Here is a 19,427-nt window from a genome sequence, read left to right as displayed (position 1 = left end):
CCTGTCTCCCTGGGGTCCCAAAGATCCCAGGAAGCCAATTGGAGCATTTTCTCCCTGCTCAGAGTCTCTGCAATTCAGTGTCTGCAAAGCTTCCAGCTACCTTTCCTCTCCTTCTAATACCTTAGGGATATATTGTCCATGGAAATTTAATTCATGACTTCTCTCACAGAGGCAGGATGTGACAGAGACTTCCTTGTTTTGTTCTGATCACTTTGGTTTTTATAGCAAAAGGCAGAGCAAGCAGTGTGTGTCTTAAGGTAGGGGGGTGGATAATTCTGCCACAGATGAGTTGGCTCCCTGAATTCAGTTGCCAGCTCATGTCCAGAGGACCTTAATACCTGGGACCAAGAAGTTTTACTACAGCCTTGCCTTTGCAGGGAGTTGAGCTCACCAGGAACCATCTGCCATATCAGACCCCTTGCTGCTACCTGCCAGGTATGTGGCTCACTCTCAACACCTGTCTAAACCTCCACCTTTCAGGAATGGGAAGCAGAAAATGATGGCTTTGGAGAGAGGACAAGATGGGTTGGCATCACCTCATAGGCTGAACCTGGCTGCAGGATGGGTTGTTTCAAGTGTGGCTAAGGGGAGATATTCATTCAGGCAGGTTCACCCGAGAAGGTAGGATTCTGACATACCCCATTTTCCCTCCAGCCTCCCTGAGGTTCCTTCTTGGGGCAGTTCATCTACCTTGGAGACTAACAGTGGAAATCCTCTTCTGGACCAATAGAAATCTAACCAGAGTAAGCCAGTGAGCATTAACTGAAAGCTTGTGGAGGGCAAAACATTGCAGTGGATACTGGAGGGGGAGAGAGTGGGAGAGTCCTCTGCAGGTGTACAGCTTAGGAAGCAGGAATGGGAGAAGGACAAACGCTCTGCTGTTACACAGCTCAAGGTCACAGAAGTGGCAAAAGCAAAAAAAAAAAAAAAAAAAAAAAAAAAGCTTTAAAGAGATACCCAAGAGCTCAGAGACTGCAAATTAAAAGAGTGTAGTTCAAGAATTGGAATTGCGAAAAGAGAAGAGTGGAATGGGGTTAGAGAGATGCCAAGGAGAAAATGTAAAGGAACAGGATTCCCCTGAGTGGAGGGTGGCAGCTTTTCTTCATCAGTGTGTATGACCTTTATTGCTCTGTGTCTTCAAGGGACATTCCAGAGGCTCCCAGAAGAGTATAGAGAATATGTGTCCCCCCGCCCCGCCCCAGAAAGGCTAGCTCCAGCCTGAGACCTCTTTCTGGCTGTCCTTCTCCTCCCTGGGTCTCCATCTTCCCCCAGTATCCAGTGGGTCCAGACTCTGTCCCCAGCAAAACCTCCACAGCAGGTGGGCAGGAGGGGTCCCTATAAGGTAAAAAGGAGCACTCAACCCCTCTGAAATCACTTCAGGAAATCATCAGTCTCCTTCCAAGTTAAAAGCTTTTCAATACCTGTGCATTGGAAGCAAGGGGACCACAGCACATGTACCTCCTATCCAAGAAGATGCTGTTGGTAAGGTCTTAGGGAGACTTCAGTTTTAAGTTGTTTTATCAGCAGTAGGAGTTTGGAATTTTTATTCTTTTGCAGGCTGGTTGCTCATGCTTGCTTGTTTGGTCTTGTGGCTGAGACCCAAGCACTCAGTCTGCTTCTGCAGTGCATGTGAGATGCTGTCGGGGTGAGTGCTGTCATCTGTGGTCAGGTATTCCCTAACTCGAGTCATGTTCTGGATGATAGGAAAACAGGAGGTGAATCCAGCTCTGACACACAGCACAGCTGGTGAGTAATCTGTATCCGCACAAGTGCAGAGCTTAGGAGAAACCCCTCTCCACCACCTCCTAGCTGTATGTGTGGGCAAATTGCCTAGCCTCCTGTGCCTCAGTTTCCTTGTCTGTGATTTGGACCTGTTCGTGATAATAATAATAATAAATACTTCTAGTATAAGTAAGTGCTTGGCAGATAGTAAGTGCTCAATACATATTAGTCTTTATTACTGTGGGCATAAGCACATGTAGGCCTGTGTGTATATGTATTTATGACCTCCTTCCCCTGCAACCTCCTCAGTGATAGAATTCACATAGTTGTATCACAATAGAAAACTGAGGTCCCACTAGTAATTCCAGGGTCTTAAATACACGGATTGTCACCCAGGAGCCTCTTAGCCCAGGGAAGTGTGGTGTGTGCTCCTCCTGTGAGACACACCTGCCCCCACCTGTGACCCTGTCTAATGTTCTGTCACTGTGTGGTAGGAGAACCCAACTTACCATCTAACACAAGTCTTGACTAAATCTTCAAAATCTGACTTATCTAAATAGATTCATAAATGCCCTCTGAGCCCCTCTTGTGTTGAAAAGTACTAGCTGGTGCTGATATACCATCACAGCTTTTGCCTTCATGGGGCTCTATCTTGAAAGTCCAGAAGAAAATACCGAGACATTAAAGAGAAGAGAAGGAAACAGGGAGAAGGAGAGAAAATGCAGAGCCAGGTGGTCTTCCTACTCTGGAGTCCTTTGCTGCCAGTTTCTTTTCATCAGGCAAGAGAGGCTGGACTGTCTTCTCAGAGCCTGGAACTTGATGAAACGTCATTTGCAAATATCTTCTCCGATTCTGTTGGTTGTCTTTTAGTTTTGTTGACTGTTTCTTTTGCAGAAGCTTTTGCTCTTGATGAAGTCCCAATAATTCATTTTTGCTTTTGTTTCCCTTGCCTTCATAGATGTATTTTTCAAGAAGTTGCTGTGGCCAAGTTCAAAAAGGGTGTTGCCTGTGCTCTCCTCTAGGATTTTGATGGATTCTTGTCTCACATTTAGATCCTTCATCCATTTTGAGTTGATCTTTGTGTCTGGTGCAAGAGAGTGGTCTAGTTTCATTCTTCTGCATGTGGATGTCCAATTTTCCCAGAACAATTTATTGAAGAGACTGTCCTTTTCCCAGTGGATAGTCTTTTCTGCTTTGTCAAAGATTAGTTGACCATAGAGTTGAGGGTCCACTTCTGGGTTGTCTATTCTGTTCCATTGATCTACGTGTCTATTTTTTTTAATTTTTTTAAAATTTATTTATGACAGTCACAGAGAGAGAGAGAGAGGCAGAGACACAGGCAGAGGGAGAAGCAGGCTCCATGCACCGGGAGCCTGATGTGGGATTCGATCCCGGCTCTCCAGGATCGCGCCTTGGGCCAAAGACCGGCGCTAAACCACTGCGCCACCCAGGGATCCCGTGTCTGTTTTTTTTTTTTAATTTATAAATTTATTTTTTATTGGTGTTCAATTTGCCAACATATAGAATAACACCCAGTGCTCATCCTGTCAGTGCCCACCTCAGTGCCGTCACCCAGTCACCCCCACCCCCCGCCCACCTCCCCTTCCACCACCCCTAGTTCGTTTCCCAGAGTTAGGAGTCTCTCATGTTCTGTCTCCCTTTCTGATATTTCCCACTCATTTTTTCTCCTTTCCCCTTTATTCCCTTTCACTAATTTTTATATTTCCCAAATGAATGAGACCATATAATGTTTGTCCTTCTCCGATTGACTTATTTCACTCAGCATAATACCCTCCAGTTCCATCCACGTCTGTTTTTAAGATTTGTCTGGAATCAGAAAAGATCCCGAATAGCCAGGGTAATATTAAAAAAGAAAACCATAGCTGGGGGCATCCCAGCAACTTTTAAAGTCTTTCATCACGGGAAATATCAGAAAGGGAGACAGAACATGAAAGACTCCTAACTCTGGGAAACGAACTAGGGGTGGTGGAAGGGGAGGTGGGTGGGGGGTCGGGGTGACTGGGTGACGGCACTGAGGTGGGCACTGACGGGATGAACACTGGGTGTTATTCTATATGTTGGCAAATTGAACACCAATAAAAAATAAATTTAAAAAATAGAATTATATACATTTTTGAGGTAATAGAGAGCTTGCTCATCTTCACTGAATAAAATAGATTAACCCGAAAAAAAAAAAGTATTTTGTCTACACCCTGGTGATGCTGTTGTTGTGTGGATAGGACTTTGCAGCCACAGGACACCAAGAACATGTTTTTAGGAAGAGGAGAATGAAGGAAAAGGGTGAGGGGGCAGAAAAAGGGAGAAGAGGAGACTGGGGGTTGAAGAAATCTGCCTTCCCCCTGTGGGTGCTATGATGGAGAGAAAGGGGAAGTGTGCAGTCTCTAAAAGAAGATGGAAAGCATGTTTGGAAGGTGGAGGCAGAGGCAGAAGGTACTGGTTTTTATTGATTAAAGAGCACCTAGCCAACCTATGGAAGGCTTAATGACCTCCTGAATTGGCACCAGTTTCTTCCATTGCTCGGGCAAAGAAATTGAGGTTCAGTCAGTTATAGAAGCTGTCTAAAGTCCCAGTACCAAACAGAGGAGAAATGTGGAGAGGCTTGAATGTACCCCAAGACATATGGGCTGCCCATGCTCACTGGCTATCAGTCTGTGAGATGTCACCACAGGTCCCAAGGGGGTTTCAGAATTGAAAGGGGACGGTCCTTGCCTGTGCCAGGGCTGGGTCAAATGGACCACGAATGGGGATATAGCTAGATGGGACAACTCTGTTAATGTGGCCTAGAAGAAACAGTCTTGCAGGGAGAGGGACAGACCCTAGATGACCTCTTGGAGGCTCCACCTGAGGTTTCAGGCCTAGAGGAAGGTGTTTCAGCTGTGGTTGGAGCTGGCAGGCTGCTTGCTGCCAGGCAAGCATCCCCCTTCTGAAAGATCAGATCTCTGTGTGCGTTCCTCTGTTTGTGAACTTCATGTTCTAGGCCAAAGGGAAGAGGAGCAGGGAGAACAAAAATGCCTCTGAGAGTCCTTATAGATTTCCTTTTGTTTGGGAAGTCACTTAATCTCAGCTGAGCTCACACACAATGTGTGGATCTATTCCTGGCTCTAAACAATGCAAAGTTAAGAAGCTGCTTCCTCTGGGACCCTTTGGCCTTGTACCCTTGGAGCTCCATGAGTCCAAGCAAGGTCAGACACACCACTAGCAGTGACACCTGGTAAAATTAGATGCAGCTTTCACATCTGGCTATAGTTTAAAAGAAGCCAAGCCCTGGGATTGCTAAGAACTATTATTTTAAAAAATTGAAGCAGCACAAACATTGGGCCTGCTGGGCTGTGTTCCAGCTCTCCTGCATCCACTCCAGCATCTCTCTGTTCCTTTCTAGGTGGCCTCCACCACTGAGAAGAAATGATGTATTTCCCAGTCTTCCTGGACCTCTCCCAGAAAGTTCCTGTGCTCAGTGGTGTCTTTTTCCTCACCCATCTGATTCTTCTCCTCCAGCCTGTAGAGCTGAACTCAGGTAGTACGTCAAACCTGTGGCCCAGCCAGGCCATGAGCACCTCAGCTTCTGCCCGCCTGCCTCCCAGGTGCTCCCAAGCTGAGATCCACAGTCTACTAGGCTATATCAGGTGCTCCACTCCCACATATATGCTGCAGCTTCTGAAGGGCAGGAAGGATCTCAGGCTTAACTTCTCTCATGAAAGAAGCAACCAACAGAGAGTATAAACTAATTAGGCAAATGCAATTCTCTGATTCCCTGTGCTGGAAACTAGGGAAACCAAAATGACCAGGTACATCCCAGGTCCTCAAAAAGGTCAAGAGAGCTTTTATGTAATGACATAAAAGCTTTTCAGCTATATGACTGCAAGATAAACATTAACCAGAGATGTGTAATTGCAACTAAGAGAGAAATTTATTTTTTTTCCAAAAAGCCAAGAAGAACCCTAGAGAGGAAGTACTGCTTGAGTAGGCCCCTGAAGGATATTTAATTTCCAAGAAGATGACAGATGGAGGGTAAACTGAGGCAGGCCATACCCCAGGAAGAGGGCCAGGCATCAAGTATAAGGGAAGAAGCAGCTTGAGACAACCTGAAAACAGAAGCTAGTAAGGAGGGTATTGGGGCTATACCCAGTGGGCAATAAGGTATTTCAAATGGAGTGAACAAAAACAAAAGAACCACTATGTTCTATAAGCAAAGTGAAGTATAGGAGGGATCCATGAAGAGGGAGCTTTGGGAGTAGGTTTTAGTTGAGCTTCAAAGGAAGAAAAGGAGGTACAAGAAAAGACGAAGCCATAAAGAAAAGTGAGGGCAACTTGAATGGCATGAATAAACAACACATGCATAGGGACTGCAACAGGAATAGTAACTCATGGGAATTGAAGAAAACAGGGAGTAGAGGAGCCATGGAGCCATGTTTTAAGAGGCACCATTTAAGAGGATTATCAAATAGAAAATCTTAATCAAAATCTTGAAGATAAGATTTGGCCTTCAGATAGGAAAACACATGAAGCAAGGAGCCCCCACAGATTATATTAATACCCTTTGTTATTACAGAAGCTATACATGTGCATTATAAAAAATTAGAAAATCAGACAAGGAAAAAACAAGAAAATATTTATTCCCATCATGCAGAAATTACCTCCATCAACCATTTGGTACATCTCATTTTGGACCTTTTTTCCTACATATGTTTTTATGCAAATATGTCATTTTTTAATCAAATAAGAGAATAATAGTATACATATTTTTTAACTTGGTTTTTTTTTTTTGGTCAAAGACTCCTTTTCATTTAATGTCCTGGCTATATTTACATAACTGTCTCCAAAAGGACATTTGCAGCTGGTTGGTTCAAACTAATTACTAGTCCAGCACCACACATTGTATCTGGTTGTAATATCCTTTGTGTATATTTTAATCTGGCATATTCATGACAACTACTTGAGCCAGTTGTCCTGTAAAGTGTCTTTCATCATTTGAATGCTTTACTGTAGATTCCTGAGCTGTAAAGGTATGTGATAAAAACTTACTTTTGAAGAGAGCTGATGTTGGCTGTCATTCTGGTTTCTCATCCTAGAGGAGGTCAAGGTCATAGGCCCTGGGGAACCCATCCTGGCACTTGTAGGGGAAGAGGTGGAGTTCTCATGCTACCTGTCACCATACTTGGATGCCGAGGATATGGAGATCCGCTGGTTCCGGAGTCACACCTCTGATGTGGTGCACCTGTACCATGGTGGGCAGGAGCTCCACAGCCAGCAAATGGTGCAGTTCCAGAACAGGACCAAACTCATCAAGGATTTTATCATGGATGGTATGGTAAACCTAAAACTCCATGGTATCATTCCTGCTGATGAGGGCCTTTATGGGTGCCGTTTCCTCTCCACCAACTTCTCCAAGGAAGCGATCTGGGAGCTAGAGGTAGCAGGTATGTGACTTGGCAAAAGTGATAGAGAAAAGTGCCCATTTGGACACAACTGCTTTGCTCAATAGTAGACAGAGAAAGGGAAAACACATCTAATTAAAAAAAAACTATTAAAAAGGAAAATTTGTTACAAAATTAACAAAATAAATGTTCCAAAAAAGATACACAAATGACCCTTAAACATATGAAAATATGTTCATCCTTACCCATCATGAAAGAAAAGCAAATTAAAGCTACACTGAGATGGATTTTTTTTACCTCTGAGACTGGCAAAAATTCAACAGGTTGAGCATACGCACTTGGTAGAGCCGTGGGGAAGAAGAAATCTGTACCCTGGAACTCAAAGCAAAACTCCAGTGCATGGGAATTTGGCAGCAGCTAACAGCACTGCCTGTACATCTGCTCTTTGAACTGCAACCCCACTTCTAGAAGTTTACCTGAAGATAAGCCTCCTATAGCTCCAATATGAAAAAAGTGTACATATAAGTTTAATCATCACAGCATGATTTGTAATTCTACAACAGTGCTTTATCTAAGCAAAAGTGTTGAGTATGGTCCATCACACAATGGACTGATCCACTCTATGAACCTGAAAAAAAATGAAGAGGAGCTCTAGGAAGTGATGTAGAGTGATTTCTAGGATATTGGTAAGAGATAAAAGCAAGATGCAAAAGAGGTTGTATAATATGTAACCTTTTGTGTAAGAAAGAAGAAACATTGCAAAAAAAGAACACAGGAAGGGATACACTAGGAACTAATGAAATTGGTTACTTAAGGGAGAGGAGGGAGCATTGGATGGACAAAGGTTACATTATGGCTGTTTAAACATATCAATGTTTTGCATATTCAAAATGTGAAGTTAGCTCCACAGGATGGGAAGATGCAGGAGTGTGTATGATACAGGCACCTAAACTATGGTGGGATTCAAGAGAGACAGAGGACAATCTATGGAAATTTGGAGTGGGATTTTTCTTTACTTCAGGGGACTGTCTCTTGCATAATATGACTAAATGCCAGTAGCCCTTCTGGCCAAATGGCCCCCCACAGTATTTCCAAATGTCCCTTGGGGTACTGCTGTCCACATGTCCCACATGCCACCACCAATTTAGACTGCCATTTATAGTCCACAGTTGAGGGCTGTGAACCCACATGGGTGTTAAAAGCAGTCACAGTTTATGATACCTTATAATGACTGCAGACATTGCACAGTGGCATGAACTTCATGTACAACTTCTGGGAGGGAGCCTGATCTTTCCCACTCTTCCTGCCTCTCTCAGGGCTTGGCTCAGACCCTCACATCTCCCTTGAGGGCTTCAAGGAGGGAGGCATTCAGCTGAAGTGCAGCTCCAGTGGCTGGTACCTAAAACCCCAGGCACAGTGGAAAGATCATAAAGGACAGTGCCTGTCTCCAGAGATGGAAGCCATTGTCCAGGATGCCCAGAGCCTGTTCAATCTGGAAACGTCCGTGGTTGTCCAAGGGGATGCCCACAACAATGTGTCTTGCTCCATCCAGAACTCCTTCCTGATCCAGAAGAAAGAGTTCACCATCCAGATAGCAGGTTAGTGGATGCTGACTAACTCTAATTTTCCTGCTCACCATGTGCTCCATGTGCATTGTTCCAAAGGCCATCTAAAGCAGCTCAATGGTACTGGGGCCCGGTTGTCTCTGGGGTGGACTGACCTTGATACTTGAAAAGTCAGCGCTTTGGATATCAGGAACCTACTAAGAGTACAACAGCTTACCTCTCACCCAAACAGTATGCTGGGGAAGCCCCAGGGAATCATCATTATGCACCAAAGGTTTTGCCCTAAAACCCAGAAACTACTCATTGGAGATCATAATGAGAGCTCATATGCTCCTAATTTCATCCCTCGAATGATAGGTGTAAATATCTACAATGTGCCCCAAACTTTTGCCTTAAGGTTCACATTCCTGTGGTGAAAATACAAACAAAAGAGTGAATTATAAGGTTAGAAGACATTAGGTGCTGTACAGAAAAACGAAGCAGGGAAGGGTGCTAAGGTATTGTGCGGTGCACATGTAGATTTAAAAGTAGTAGGTTAGGGAAGAAGATAGGCAGTGAATTGAAGAGTGAGGCTATTATCTAGGACCAAAGTCTTATTATGAGGGTTTAATGATTTAAAACCAGTTGTTTTAAGTCTTGAGGAAAAACCTAACCTATGGGCCATACTTCACATTGGTAAAAATCAATAATTTTATTACAGTTGACCTTTGAACAATTCAGGGGGTTAAGGGTGCTGACCAACCTCAGCCCTGCATGTTTGTAAATCCACATATAACTTTTGACTCCCCAAAATTTAACTACTAATAAATAATATATGTTGACTGTTAATATAAGTAGAAGCTTAACACAGATTTTGTATGTTATATGTATTACATGCTGTATTCTTACAATCAGGTAAACTAGAGATAAGAGAATGTTATTAAAAAGAAAAAAAAACAGGGATGCCTGGGTGGCTCGGCAGTTAAGCGCCTGCCTTCCGCCCAGGGCATGATCCTGGAGTCCCAGGATTGAGTCCCACATCAGGCTCCCTGCATGGAGCCTGCTTCTCTCTCTGCCTGTGTCTCTGCCTCTCTCTCTCTCTCTCTCTCTCTCTCTCTCTCTCATGAATAAGTAAATAAAAATCTTTAAAAAAGAAAAAGAAAAAACATAAGGAGCTTGAGGAAATGGTGAAGTAGGAAGATCCTAAGCTCACCTTGTCCCATGTTCACAGCTAGATATCATCCACATCCAGAAAGGCAGTAGGACGATGCATGCATGGAGAAGGCAGAAAAATGGGCCCTAACACAAAGGAGTTTCCACCGGGAAGACTATTTCCCATAATGTTTGTCATTAAAAACTAAATAGAGTGCATTCTGTGAGTTTGTAAAAATAATAGGATTTGGAGCCTGGAGCTTTATTTTTTTATCTTTTATTTTTAAAAAGATTTTATTTATTTATTCATGAGAGACACAGAGAAAGAGGCAGAGACACAGGCAGAGAGAGAAGCAAGGTCCTCACAGGAAACCCAATGAGGGACTCGATCCCAGGACTCCAGGATCATGTCCTGAGCCAAAGGTAGATGCTCAACCACTGAGACACCCAGGTGCCCCTGGAGCCTAGAGCTTTATTTTATTTTATTTTTATTTATGATAGTCAGAGAGAGAGAGAGAGAGAGAGAGAGAGAGAGAGAGAGAGAGAGGCAGAGACACAGGCAGAGGGAGAAGCAGGCTCCATGCACCGGGAGCCCGACGTGGGATTCGATCCCGGGTCTCCAGGATCGTGCCCTGGGCCAAAGGCAGGCGCCAAACCGCTGCGCCACCCAGGGATCCCCGAGCCTAGAGCTTTAAAAGTCAGCTGACTCAGCACTGGGTAAGTTGGCAGTGCAAGTGACAGGTGGGTTGCTGCCTTTAAAGAGACGGCAGCCTGCACAGAGAGGCAACATGGAAAAGGCACTGAGGGGGGCACTTGACGGGATGAGCACTGGGTGTTATTCTGTATGTTTCCAAATTGAACACCAATAAAAAATAAATTTATTATTTAAAAAAAGAAAGAAAAGGCAGTTTAACAAAGCTGGGGTAAATGGGAGTCATATCTATTTATACTGATTTCAGAGAGTGTTGGGGGACTTCTCTAAAAATGAGGGAGCTGGCAGGCACTATTTCCCACCCCCAATCCCAGCATAAACACAGAGCCAGGTGCTGGAGTAGGACTGCACAGACACACAGTCTCAACCCAGAGCTCAGGGCAAATTTTGTTAAAGCTGAACATGCACCCTACCCAGCCAACAGATGCATAACTGCCACAAGACACCATGCCAGGCTGCAGTGCAGTGCCCAGCCATGTATCACCAGCCATCATCACAAGCCAGGCCCAGCTGCACCCAGCCATCATTGAGCATTGTTACCAGCCTTGTACCCCCAACCAGTCTGGCAAGAGCCCCCAGCCACCATAGTGCTTTCGGGGATCTGGCATTGGACTAGTGGCCCAATGCAAATATTGCTAATACCACCACCACTCCCATGTTCCCCAGTGGGTACATCCACTCAGAACTAGCATGCCTGGGTTCCACTAACATCACAGAGAGCAAGCACAACCACAACAGGAAGAGAGTGAGGGTAGAGAACTACATTGAAAAGATAGTGATTCAAACACAACAGCAAGGCATAAGTGAAACACGTAGTATGTTTCCCTGAAGTGCCAGTTCCTGGGAAATGGGGGACAATCTATTGCAGGGCACTCTAGGACCTACTCTTCATAAAGCACTACTTTCAATAGCAGAGAACTTTCTTAACAGACAGAAATAGACACAGAGAGGATAAGATGAAGAGACAGAAATTTATCACAATGAAAGAATGAGATAAGGCCAGGGAAGAGATCTAAGTGAAACAGATAAAAGTAACATGCGTGATACAGAATTTAAAGCAATGATCATAAGGATACTTACTGGACTTCAGAAAAGACTGGAGGACATGAATGAAGCACTTAACACAGAGATAAGGAAAAACATAGCAGAGGGCACAATAAATGAAACCAAAACATGCTTGATGAAAACAGCAAGCATGAAGAAGCAGAGGAATGAAGTAGTGACCTAGAAGATAGAGTAATGGAAAGCAACAAGGTGAACACAAGAGAAGAAAAAACAATGAGAAAAAAAATGAAAAAAAAATGAGAATAGACTTACGGAACTCAATGACTCCATCAAACTTAGTAACTTCATATTATAGGAGTCTCAGAAGAAGAGAGAGAAAAAAGGTGGCACAAAATTTATTTGAAGAAATAATTCCTGAAAACGTCCCGAAGCTGGGAAAATAAACAGATATCCAGACCCAGGAGGTACAGAGGACTCCATCAAAATCAACAAAAGGAGACCCACATTAAGAAATACTGTAATTATTTTTTTTAATTTATTTATTCATGATAGAGAAAAAGAGAGAGAGAGAGAGAGAGAGAGGCAGAGACACAGGAGGAGGTAGAAGCAGGCTCCATGCTGGGAGCCCGATGTGGGACCCAATCCCAGGACTCCAGGATCGCGCCCTGGGCCAAAGGCAGGCGCTAAACCGCTGAGCCACCCAGGGATCCCCAAAATACTGTAATTAAATTCCAAAATATAGTGATAAAGAAAAAAATCTTTAAGGCAACAAGATAAAAGAAGTCAGTAACTTACAAAGGAGCCATTAGGTTAGCAAGAGATTTTTCAACAGAAACTTTATAAGCCAGAATGGAATGACATGATATATTCAAAGTGCTGAATGGGAAAAATCTTCAGGAAAGAATACTCTATCTAGTAAAGCTACATTCAGAATAGGAGAGATAAGGAGTTTCCCAGGCAAATAAAAACTAAAGCAGTTCATGACCATTAAACTGGCCTTGCAAGAAATATTAAAAGGGTCTTTACATGGAAAGAAGAGACCAAAAGTCACAGTACAAAGATAGGGGGGAAATGCAGGAAAAATAATCTATAAGGAAACTTACAAAAAAAGGATATATGTGAAATTTTTTCTTTTCCTTACTTTTATTTATTTATTTTTATTGCAGTTTGATTTGCCAACATATAGTATAACACCCAGTGCTCATCCCGTCAAGTGCCCTCCTCAGTGCCCATCACCCAGTCACCCCATCTGCCTGCCTACCTCCCTTTCCACTACCCTTTGTTCGTTTCCCAGAGTTAGGAGTCCCTCATGCTTTGTCACCCTCTCTGATTTTTCCCACTCATTTTCCCTCCTTTCCCTTATAATCCCTTTCACTATTTTTTATATCCCTCCTATGAGTGAAGCTATATAATTATTGTCCTTCTCCGATTGACTTACTTCACTCAGCATAATACCCTCCAGTTCCATCCACGTTGAAGCAAATGGTGGGTATTCGTCCTTTCTAATGGCTGAATAATATTCCATTGTATATGTAAACCACATCTTCTTTATCTATTCATTTTTCGATGGATTCCAAGGCTCCTTCCACAGCTTGGCTATTGTGAACATTGCTGCTATAAACATTGGGGTGCAGGTGTCCCGGCATTTCACTACATCTGTATCTTTGGGGTAAATCCCCAGCAGTGCAATTACTGGTTTATAGGGAAGATCTGTTGTAAACTTCTTGAGGAATCTCCACGCAGTTTTCCAAAGTGGCTGCATCAGTTTTCATTCCCACCAACAGTGCAAGAAGCTTTCTCCACATCCTCTCCAACATTTGTTGTTTCTTGTTAATTTTCCCCATTCTCACTGGTGTGAGGTGGTATCTCATTGTGGTTTTGACTTGTATTTCCCTGATGGCAAGTGATGTGGAGCATTTTCTCATGTGCTTGACTTATAGGTCTGAGCTTTGCAAATCATGTGTAGTGAGGGACCAATCCCTGTGGCCCAATACTTTTGTACAAGACAATAAGAATGCACTACTAGAAAAACTAATTTGAAAACCACAAAAACATATAAAGCTAAGTGAAATTAGCCATACACCAAAGGGCAAATATTGTTTGATTCGCTTACAGGGAGGTACCTAGAGTATTCAAATTCATGAAGATGGAAAGTAGAATGGAAGTTGCCAGTTGCCAGAGAGTGGAGGGGGTGGGCAGGAAATGAGGAGTTAGTGTTAATTTCAGTTTGGGAAGACCAAAAGAGTTCTGGATATGGATGGTGATGATAATCCACAACAATGTGAAAGTAACTTAATGCCACTGAATTGTACCTTTAAAAATGGTTAAGATGGTGAATTTTGTCAAATATTTTACTGCAGTTAAAGAAGAAAAATGTATTTCTAAAAAGACCACCGAGATAAAGCTGAGATAAAAATTATTTTTAAAATAATTATCTCCAACAGACACCAAATTATTGTTAAATTTCCACAAGATTTTCTAAAGGGTTACTGTCTCTTTTTTATAACTTATTTTATTTTTTTATTTAAGTTCAGTTTGCCAACATGTAGTATAACATCCAGTGCTCCTCATATCACTTACCCTCCTTAATGACCGGCACCCAGCTACCCATTCCCCACCCTTCCACAACCCTGTGTTTGTTTCCCAGAGTCCCAGGTCTCTCATGGTTTTCCTCTCTAATTTTTCCCCTACTCAGTTTCCCTCCTTTCCCTTATGGTCCCTTTCACTATTTCTTATATTCCACATATGAGTGAAACCATATGATAATTGTCTTTCTCTGATGGACTTATTTCAAAACTTAGCATAATACCCTCCAGTTCTATCCACATCGAAGCAAATGGTGGGTATTCGTCCTTTCCGATGGCTGAATAATATTCCATTGTATATATCCATTGTACATATAGATCATATCTTCTGTATCCATTCATCTGTTGAAGGACATTGAGGCTCCTTCCACAGTTTGGCTATTGTTATCATTGCTGCTATAAACATTGGGGTGCAGGTGTCCTGGGGTTTCACTGCATCTGTATCTTTGAGGTAAATACCCAGTAGTGCAATTGCTGGATCATAGGGTAGCTCTATTTTTAACTTCTTGAGGAGCTGCCATACTATTTTCCAGAGTGGCTGCACCAACTTGCATTTCCACCAGGGTAAAAGTGTTCCCCTTTCTCCACATCCTCACCACATTTGTTACTTCCTGTCTTGTTAATTTTAGCCATTCTCACCGGTGTAAAGTGGTTTTGATTTGTATTTCTACAGGGTTACTTTCCATCTTGCATGTATCTCTTTGCCTACTGCCCCTGGCAGAGGTGGCCTGGGCCACTGCCTGCCTGAGGGCAAAGTCTCCCCAGTGAGTCTGGAGAGGACAAGAGGGAACTGGCAGTTAGGGTATGGGTGGTTTCTGCTAACAATTCTTCCAAAGGGTGATGAGAAGTAGAAGCAAATGTCTGCAAGAACAATGACTTGTGGGTTTGACCGTGGAGATAGCAATAATTCACTGGCTTTTGGATACCAACACCTTGGACCTCCTGTTCTTCAGAAACAGGGCAATTATAGAGAGAAGTTTAGGGCGGGCAGGGCCATGGTCAAAAGCTGGGGGAGAGGGTGGGGGTTCCTTCCACGTCCTTCAATTTGCATTTTCCATTTCTGCTAAGCGAGTTCAAGTCCGCTACCATTCCTCAGGCTCCTACCTGGGAAGGGCGCCCAGGGCGGCCGCTCTCATGCCCATTTTACGGATTGCTATGGTGCTGCCCAGGAGGCTTAACGCCTGCCACCTTGGAATGATTTCCGGGACGCTGGGTCCAGAATAGGCTTATCACTTAGTGTTTAGTGGCGCCTAAAGTGAAGCAACTCCCTGTGAGGTATTTTCCAGACGTATTTTTACCCGGAAACTCCCCTTGGAAGAGGGCTTTCCTCGGGATTCTGGTGGGCCTGTCGCTCCTCCTGGCTCTCCTCGTGACTCTGGCGCTGTACTTCTTTCAGAAGCAACGGAGGTCCCAAGGTACAGGGCCAGCCCGGGGGGGGGGGGGGGGGGGAGGTGGTCTCCCGCCTGGCGCCGGCTTTGCTTGGAGGAAGGCGCTGGAGGCGGGCGGCGGGGGTAGCTCGGAGGCGACCTCCTGCGGGAGCGCGGAGCTGGGTGGGACACGGGGAGGAGAGGCGAGCGCTTACCGTCACGCACGCTCCCCTTCCTTCGTTCTTCCAGAAAAACGGAAGGAGCAGGCTGACAAGGACAAAGGTAAGCAGGGAAAAAGGCCCATTCTTTGCCCGCTTCCCCAAGTAGCAGAAAGTGGTGCGGGGAGGAGAACTTTGCTGGGTACTTCAGACCTGGGCGCTTGGAAGCGGGACAGAAACTCCGTGTGCTGGAGATTTGCTTTGCCGCTTCCCGTAAGCACCAGTGCGTGCGGTCCGTCCAGGTTCCCCAGAGCGCACGAGGGCCCAGTCTGTGCACTTTGGAGGAAGTGAGGCCTCAGTGTTCAACTGAGATTTTTCCTTTTTTCTTCGTTTCTTTTCCAGAGATACTCACAGCGAACTTGGGTAAGTTCTGGGTGCCACGCCCACAGTTCTGGCTGCGGACTAGCGGGGTAACCCGATGAGTGAGCTGCGGAAGGTGTTCAGTAGGTTTAGGCTCCCAGTGGAGAGGATGGCAACGATCTAATTCTAGATCCATCCGTGTGCACTTCCCATCTCTCCACTCCCCCATGACTCATCTGCAGCTGAGGACTGACTTCAGACCCTCAGACAAACCCTACCTGCCCCTTTCCTGCAAATTATACAATTTGTTTATGGTTCCACCATTAAACGTTTTACTCCCACTGGTTCATCTTCCTAGGTATCTTTCTCTCTTTCTAAAACGATTTTATTTGAGAGAGAGAGCACAAGCAGGGATAGTGGCAGAGGGAGAGGGAGAAGCAGGCTCCCCACTGAGCAGGAAGCCCACTGTCCCAGGGCTCCATCCCAGGACCCTGGGAGCATGACTTGAGCCTAAAGCAGGCACTTAACCCACTGAGCCACCCAGGAGCCCCCCGTCTTTCTCTTTTTAATTCAAATGCCACTGCGAAGGAAGGTACCTTTAACTTGCACCAAAGTGTGACTAATTTTTCAGGTTCACTTTTCCCCCCAGGGGGACTCAAGACCTTGAAACCATGGGCTGTGTGTGTCTGTACAGAGGAGGGGACAGTAAATCCAAAGGAAGAGTAGCATGGAGGAAGACTACCAAGGGGGCAGGTGGGGTGGGGAAGACCTCAAGAACCACTTCATATGTCCCAGTAAACATCCAGAAGAAATTATGAGATTAGAGAAGCTTGGCTTGTAGTCCACTTAATCTTGTGGAAGGCCAACTATAATAAGTAATTAACACCATAGTCTGAATTAGTGTACAGCGTTGCCTTTCCCAGGAGACAGTACCTTTTTAAAAAGTGTTTAATTCCAGTTAGTTGACATACAGTGTTATTTTAGTTTCAGGTGTACAATATAGTGATTCAACACTTCCATATATCACCTTATGCTCATACAGACAAGTGCTCTCCTTAATCCCCATCACATCTTTAACCCACACACCCACTGGTAATCATCGCTTTGTTCTTGATAATTAAGCCTTTTTCTTGGTTTGTCGTTTTTTTTTTCTTTCTGTGCAAACCTAGATTTTATTTTTATTTATTTATTTTTAATTAAAAATTTTTATTGGAATTCAATTTGCCAACATATAGCATATCACCCAGTGCTCATCCTGTCAAGCGACCCCCTCAGTGCCCGCCACCCAGTCTCCCCAACCCCCCGCCCACCTCCCCTTCCACTACCCCTTGTTCATTTCCCAGAGTTAGGAGTCTCTCATGTTTTGTCATCCTCACTGATATTTTCACTCATTTTCTCTCCTTTCCCCTTTATTCCTTTTCACTATTTTTTATATTCCCCAAATGAATGAGAACATACACTGTTTGTCCTTCTCCGATTGACTTATTTCACTCAGCATAATACCCTTGGTTTGTCTTTCTATTTCCCTTCACTTGTTTTGTTTCTTAAATTCCACATATGAGTGAAATCATATGATATTTGTCTTTCTCTGACTGATGTTGCTTCTTTTGTTGTCTGTCAATTTTAGCCATTCTGACAGGTATGAAATATCTCATTGTAGATTTGATTTGCACTTCCTGGATGATAAGTAATGATGAGCATCTTTTCATGTGTCTGTTGGCCATTTGTATGTCTTCCTTGGAAAAATGGGGGATTTTTTTTTCTTCTGCCCATTTTTAAATTGAATTATTTGTTTTTTGGGTGTTGAATTTTTAAAAAAAAAATATTTATTTATTCATGAGAGACACAGACTGAGAGAGAGAGAGAGAGAGAGAGAGAGAGACAGGCAGAGGGAGAAGCAGGCTCCATGCAGGGAGCCCGATGTGGGACTTGATCCCAGGACTCCAGGATCACACCCTGGACCGAAGGCAGGCACTAAACCGCTGAGCCACCCGGGGATCCCCTGGGTGTTGAATTTTTTAAGTACTTTCTGGATTTTGGAATTGGAATCTGGATTTTGGATACTTTATCAGATATGTCATTTGCAAATATCTTCTCCCATTCTGTTATCTTTTAGTTTTTTTATTGTCTCCTTTGCTGTGCAGATGCTTTTAATTTGATGAAGTCCCAAAGTTTGTTTTTGCTTTTGTTTACTTTGACTCAGAAGACATAACTACAAGAAGTTGCTACAGCCAATGTCAAAGAAGTTATTGGTGTGTTCTCCTCAAATGTTTCTATGGTTTCCTGACTCACTTTTAGTCTCTCATCCATTTTGAATTTATTTTTGTGTGTGACTTATGAAAGTAGTCCAGTTTCATTCTTTTGCATGTTACTGTCCAGTTTTTGCAACACTATTTGTTGACAAGTTTATCTTTTTTCCCATTGGATATTTTTTCCTGCTTTGTCAAAAATTAATAGACCATATAGGTGTGGGTTCATTTCTAGGCTCTCTATTGATTTCTGTGCCAGTACCATGCTGTTTTGATTACTCCAGCTTTGCTTTTCTGTTTCAAGATAGCGTTAGCTATTTACAGTCTTTTGTGTTTTGTTTTTTTTAAACTTTCAATACCTGAATTTATTTATCTATAAACTGGGAATCATACATTTTCTTATAGGTTTCTTTTTAATTCAAATGTATGAGGTTGTGTTTTATTTTTATTTTTATTTAATAAATTAATTTTTTATTGGTGTTCAATTTACCAACATACAGAATAACACCCAGTGCTCATCCCGTCAAGTGCCCCCCTCAGTGCCCGTCACCCATTCATCCGCACCCCCCCGCCCTCCTCCCCTTCCCCCACCCCTAGTTTGTTTCCCAGAGTCAGGAGTCTTTATGTTCTGTCTCCCTTTCTGATATTTCCCACACATTTCTTCTCCTTTCCCTTATATTCCCTTTCACTATTATTTATATTCCCCAAATGAATGAGAACATACACTGTTTGTCCTTCTCCAATTGACTCACTTCACTCAGCATAATACCCTCCAGTTCCATCCACGTCGAAGCAAATGGTGGGTATTTGTCGTTTCTAATGGCTGAGCAATATTCCATTGTATACATAAACCACATCTTTTTTTATCCATTCATCTTTCGATGGACACCGAGGCTCCTTCCACAGTTTGGCTATTGTGGACATGGCTGCTAGAAACATCGGGGTGCAGGTGTCCCGGCATTTCATTGCATCTGCATCTCTGGGGTAAATCCCCAACAGTGCAATTGCTGGGTCGTAGGGCAGGTCTATTTTTAACTCTTTGAGGAACCTCCACACATTTTCCAGAGTGGCTGCACCAGTTCACATTCCCACCAACAGTGTAAGAGGGTTCCCTTTTCTCCGCATCCTCTCCAACATTTGTTGTTTCCTGCCTTGTTAATTTTCCCCATTCTCACTG

General features: G+C 43.7%; 1 protein-coding gene across 1 annotated transcript in view; it reads left to right on the top strand.

The window, feature by feature from the left end:
• Positions 1-257: 257 nt before the first annotated feature.
• The window catches only part of BTNL9 (butyrophilin like 9), a 46,288-nt gene continuing 27,118 nt past the window's right edge, over positions 258-19,427 (top strand). Inside the window, exons 1-7 of the mRNA XM_055302202.1 lie at positions 258-435; positions 5,123-5,257; positions 6,813-7,160; positions 8,435-8,716; positions 15,403-15,531; positions 15,733-15,765; positions 16,044-16,064. Of these exons, the coding sequence (XP_055158177.1) occupies positions 5,146-5,257; positions 6,813-7,160; positions 8,435-8,716; positions 15,403-15,531; positions 15,733-15,765; positions 16,044-16,064 (925 nt within the window). The 5' untranslated portion in view covers positions 258-435; positions 5,123-5,145. The remainder of the gene's footprint in view (positions 436-5,122; positions 5,258-6,812; positions 7,161-8,434; positions 8,717-15,402; positions 15,532-15,732; positions 15,766-16,043; positions 16,065-19,427) is intronic.

Source organism: Nyctereutes procyonoides, unplaced genomic scaffold, assembly GCF_905146905.1.
Source record: "Nyctereutes procyonoides isolate TBG_1078 unplaced genomic scaffold, NYPRO_anot_genome, whole genome shotgun sequence".
Classification (NCBI taxonomy): Eukaryota; Metazoa; Chordata; class Mammalia; order Carnivora; family Canidae; genus Nyctereutes; species Nyctereutes procyonoides.
The sequence above is the reverse complement of the archived record's forward strand: the minus strand, read 5'-3'. Positions and strand labels throughout refer to the sequence as shown.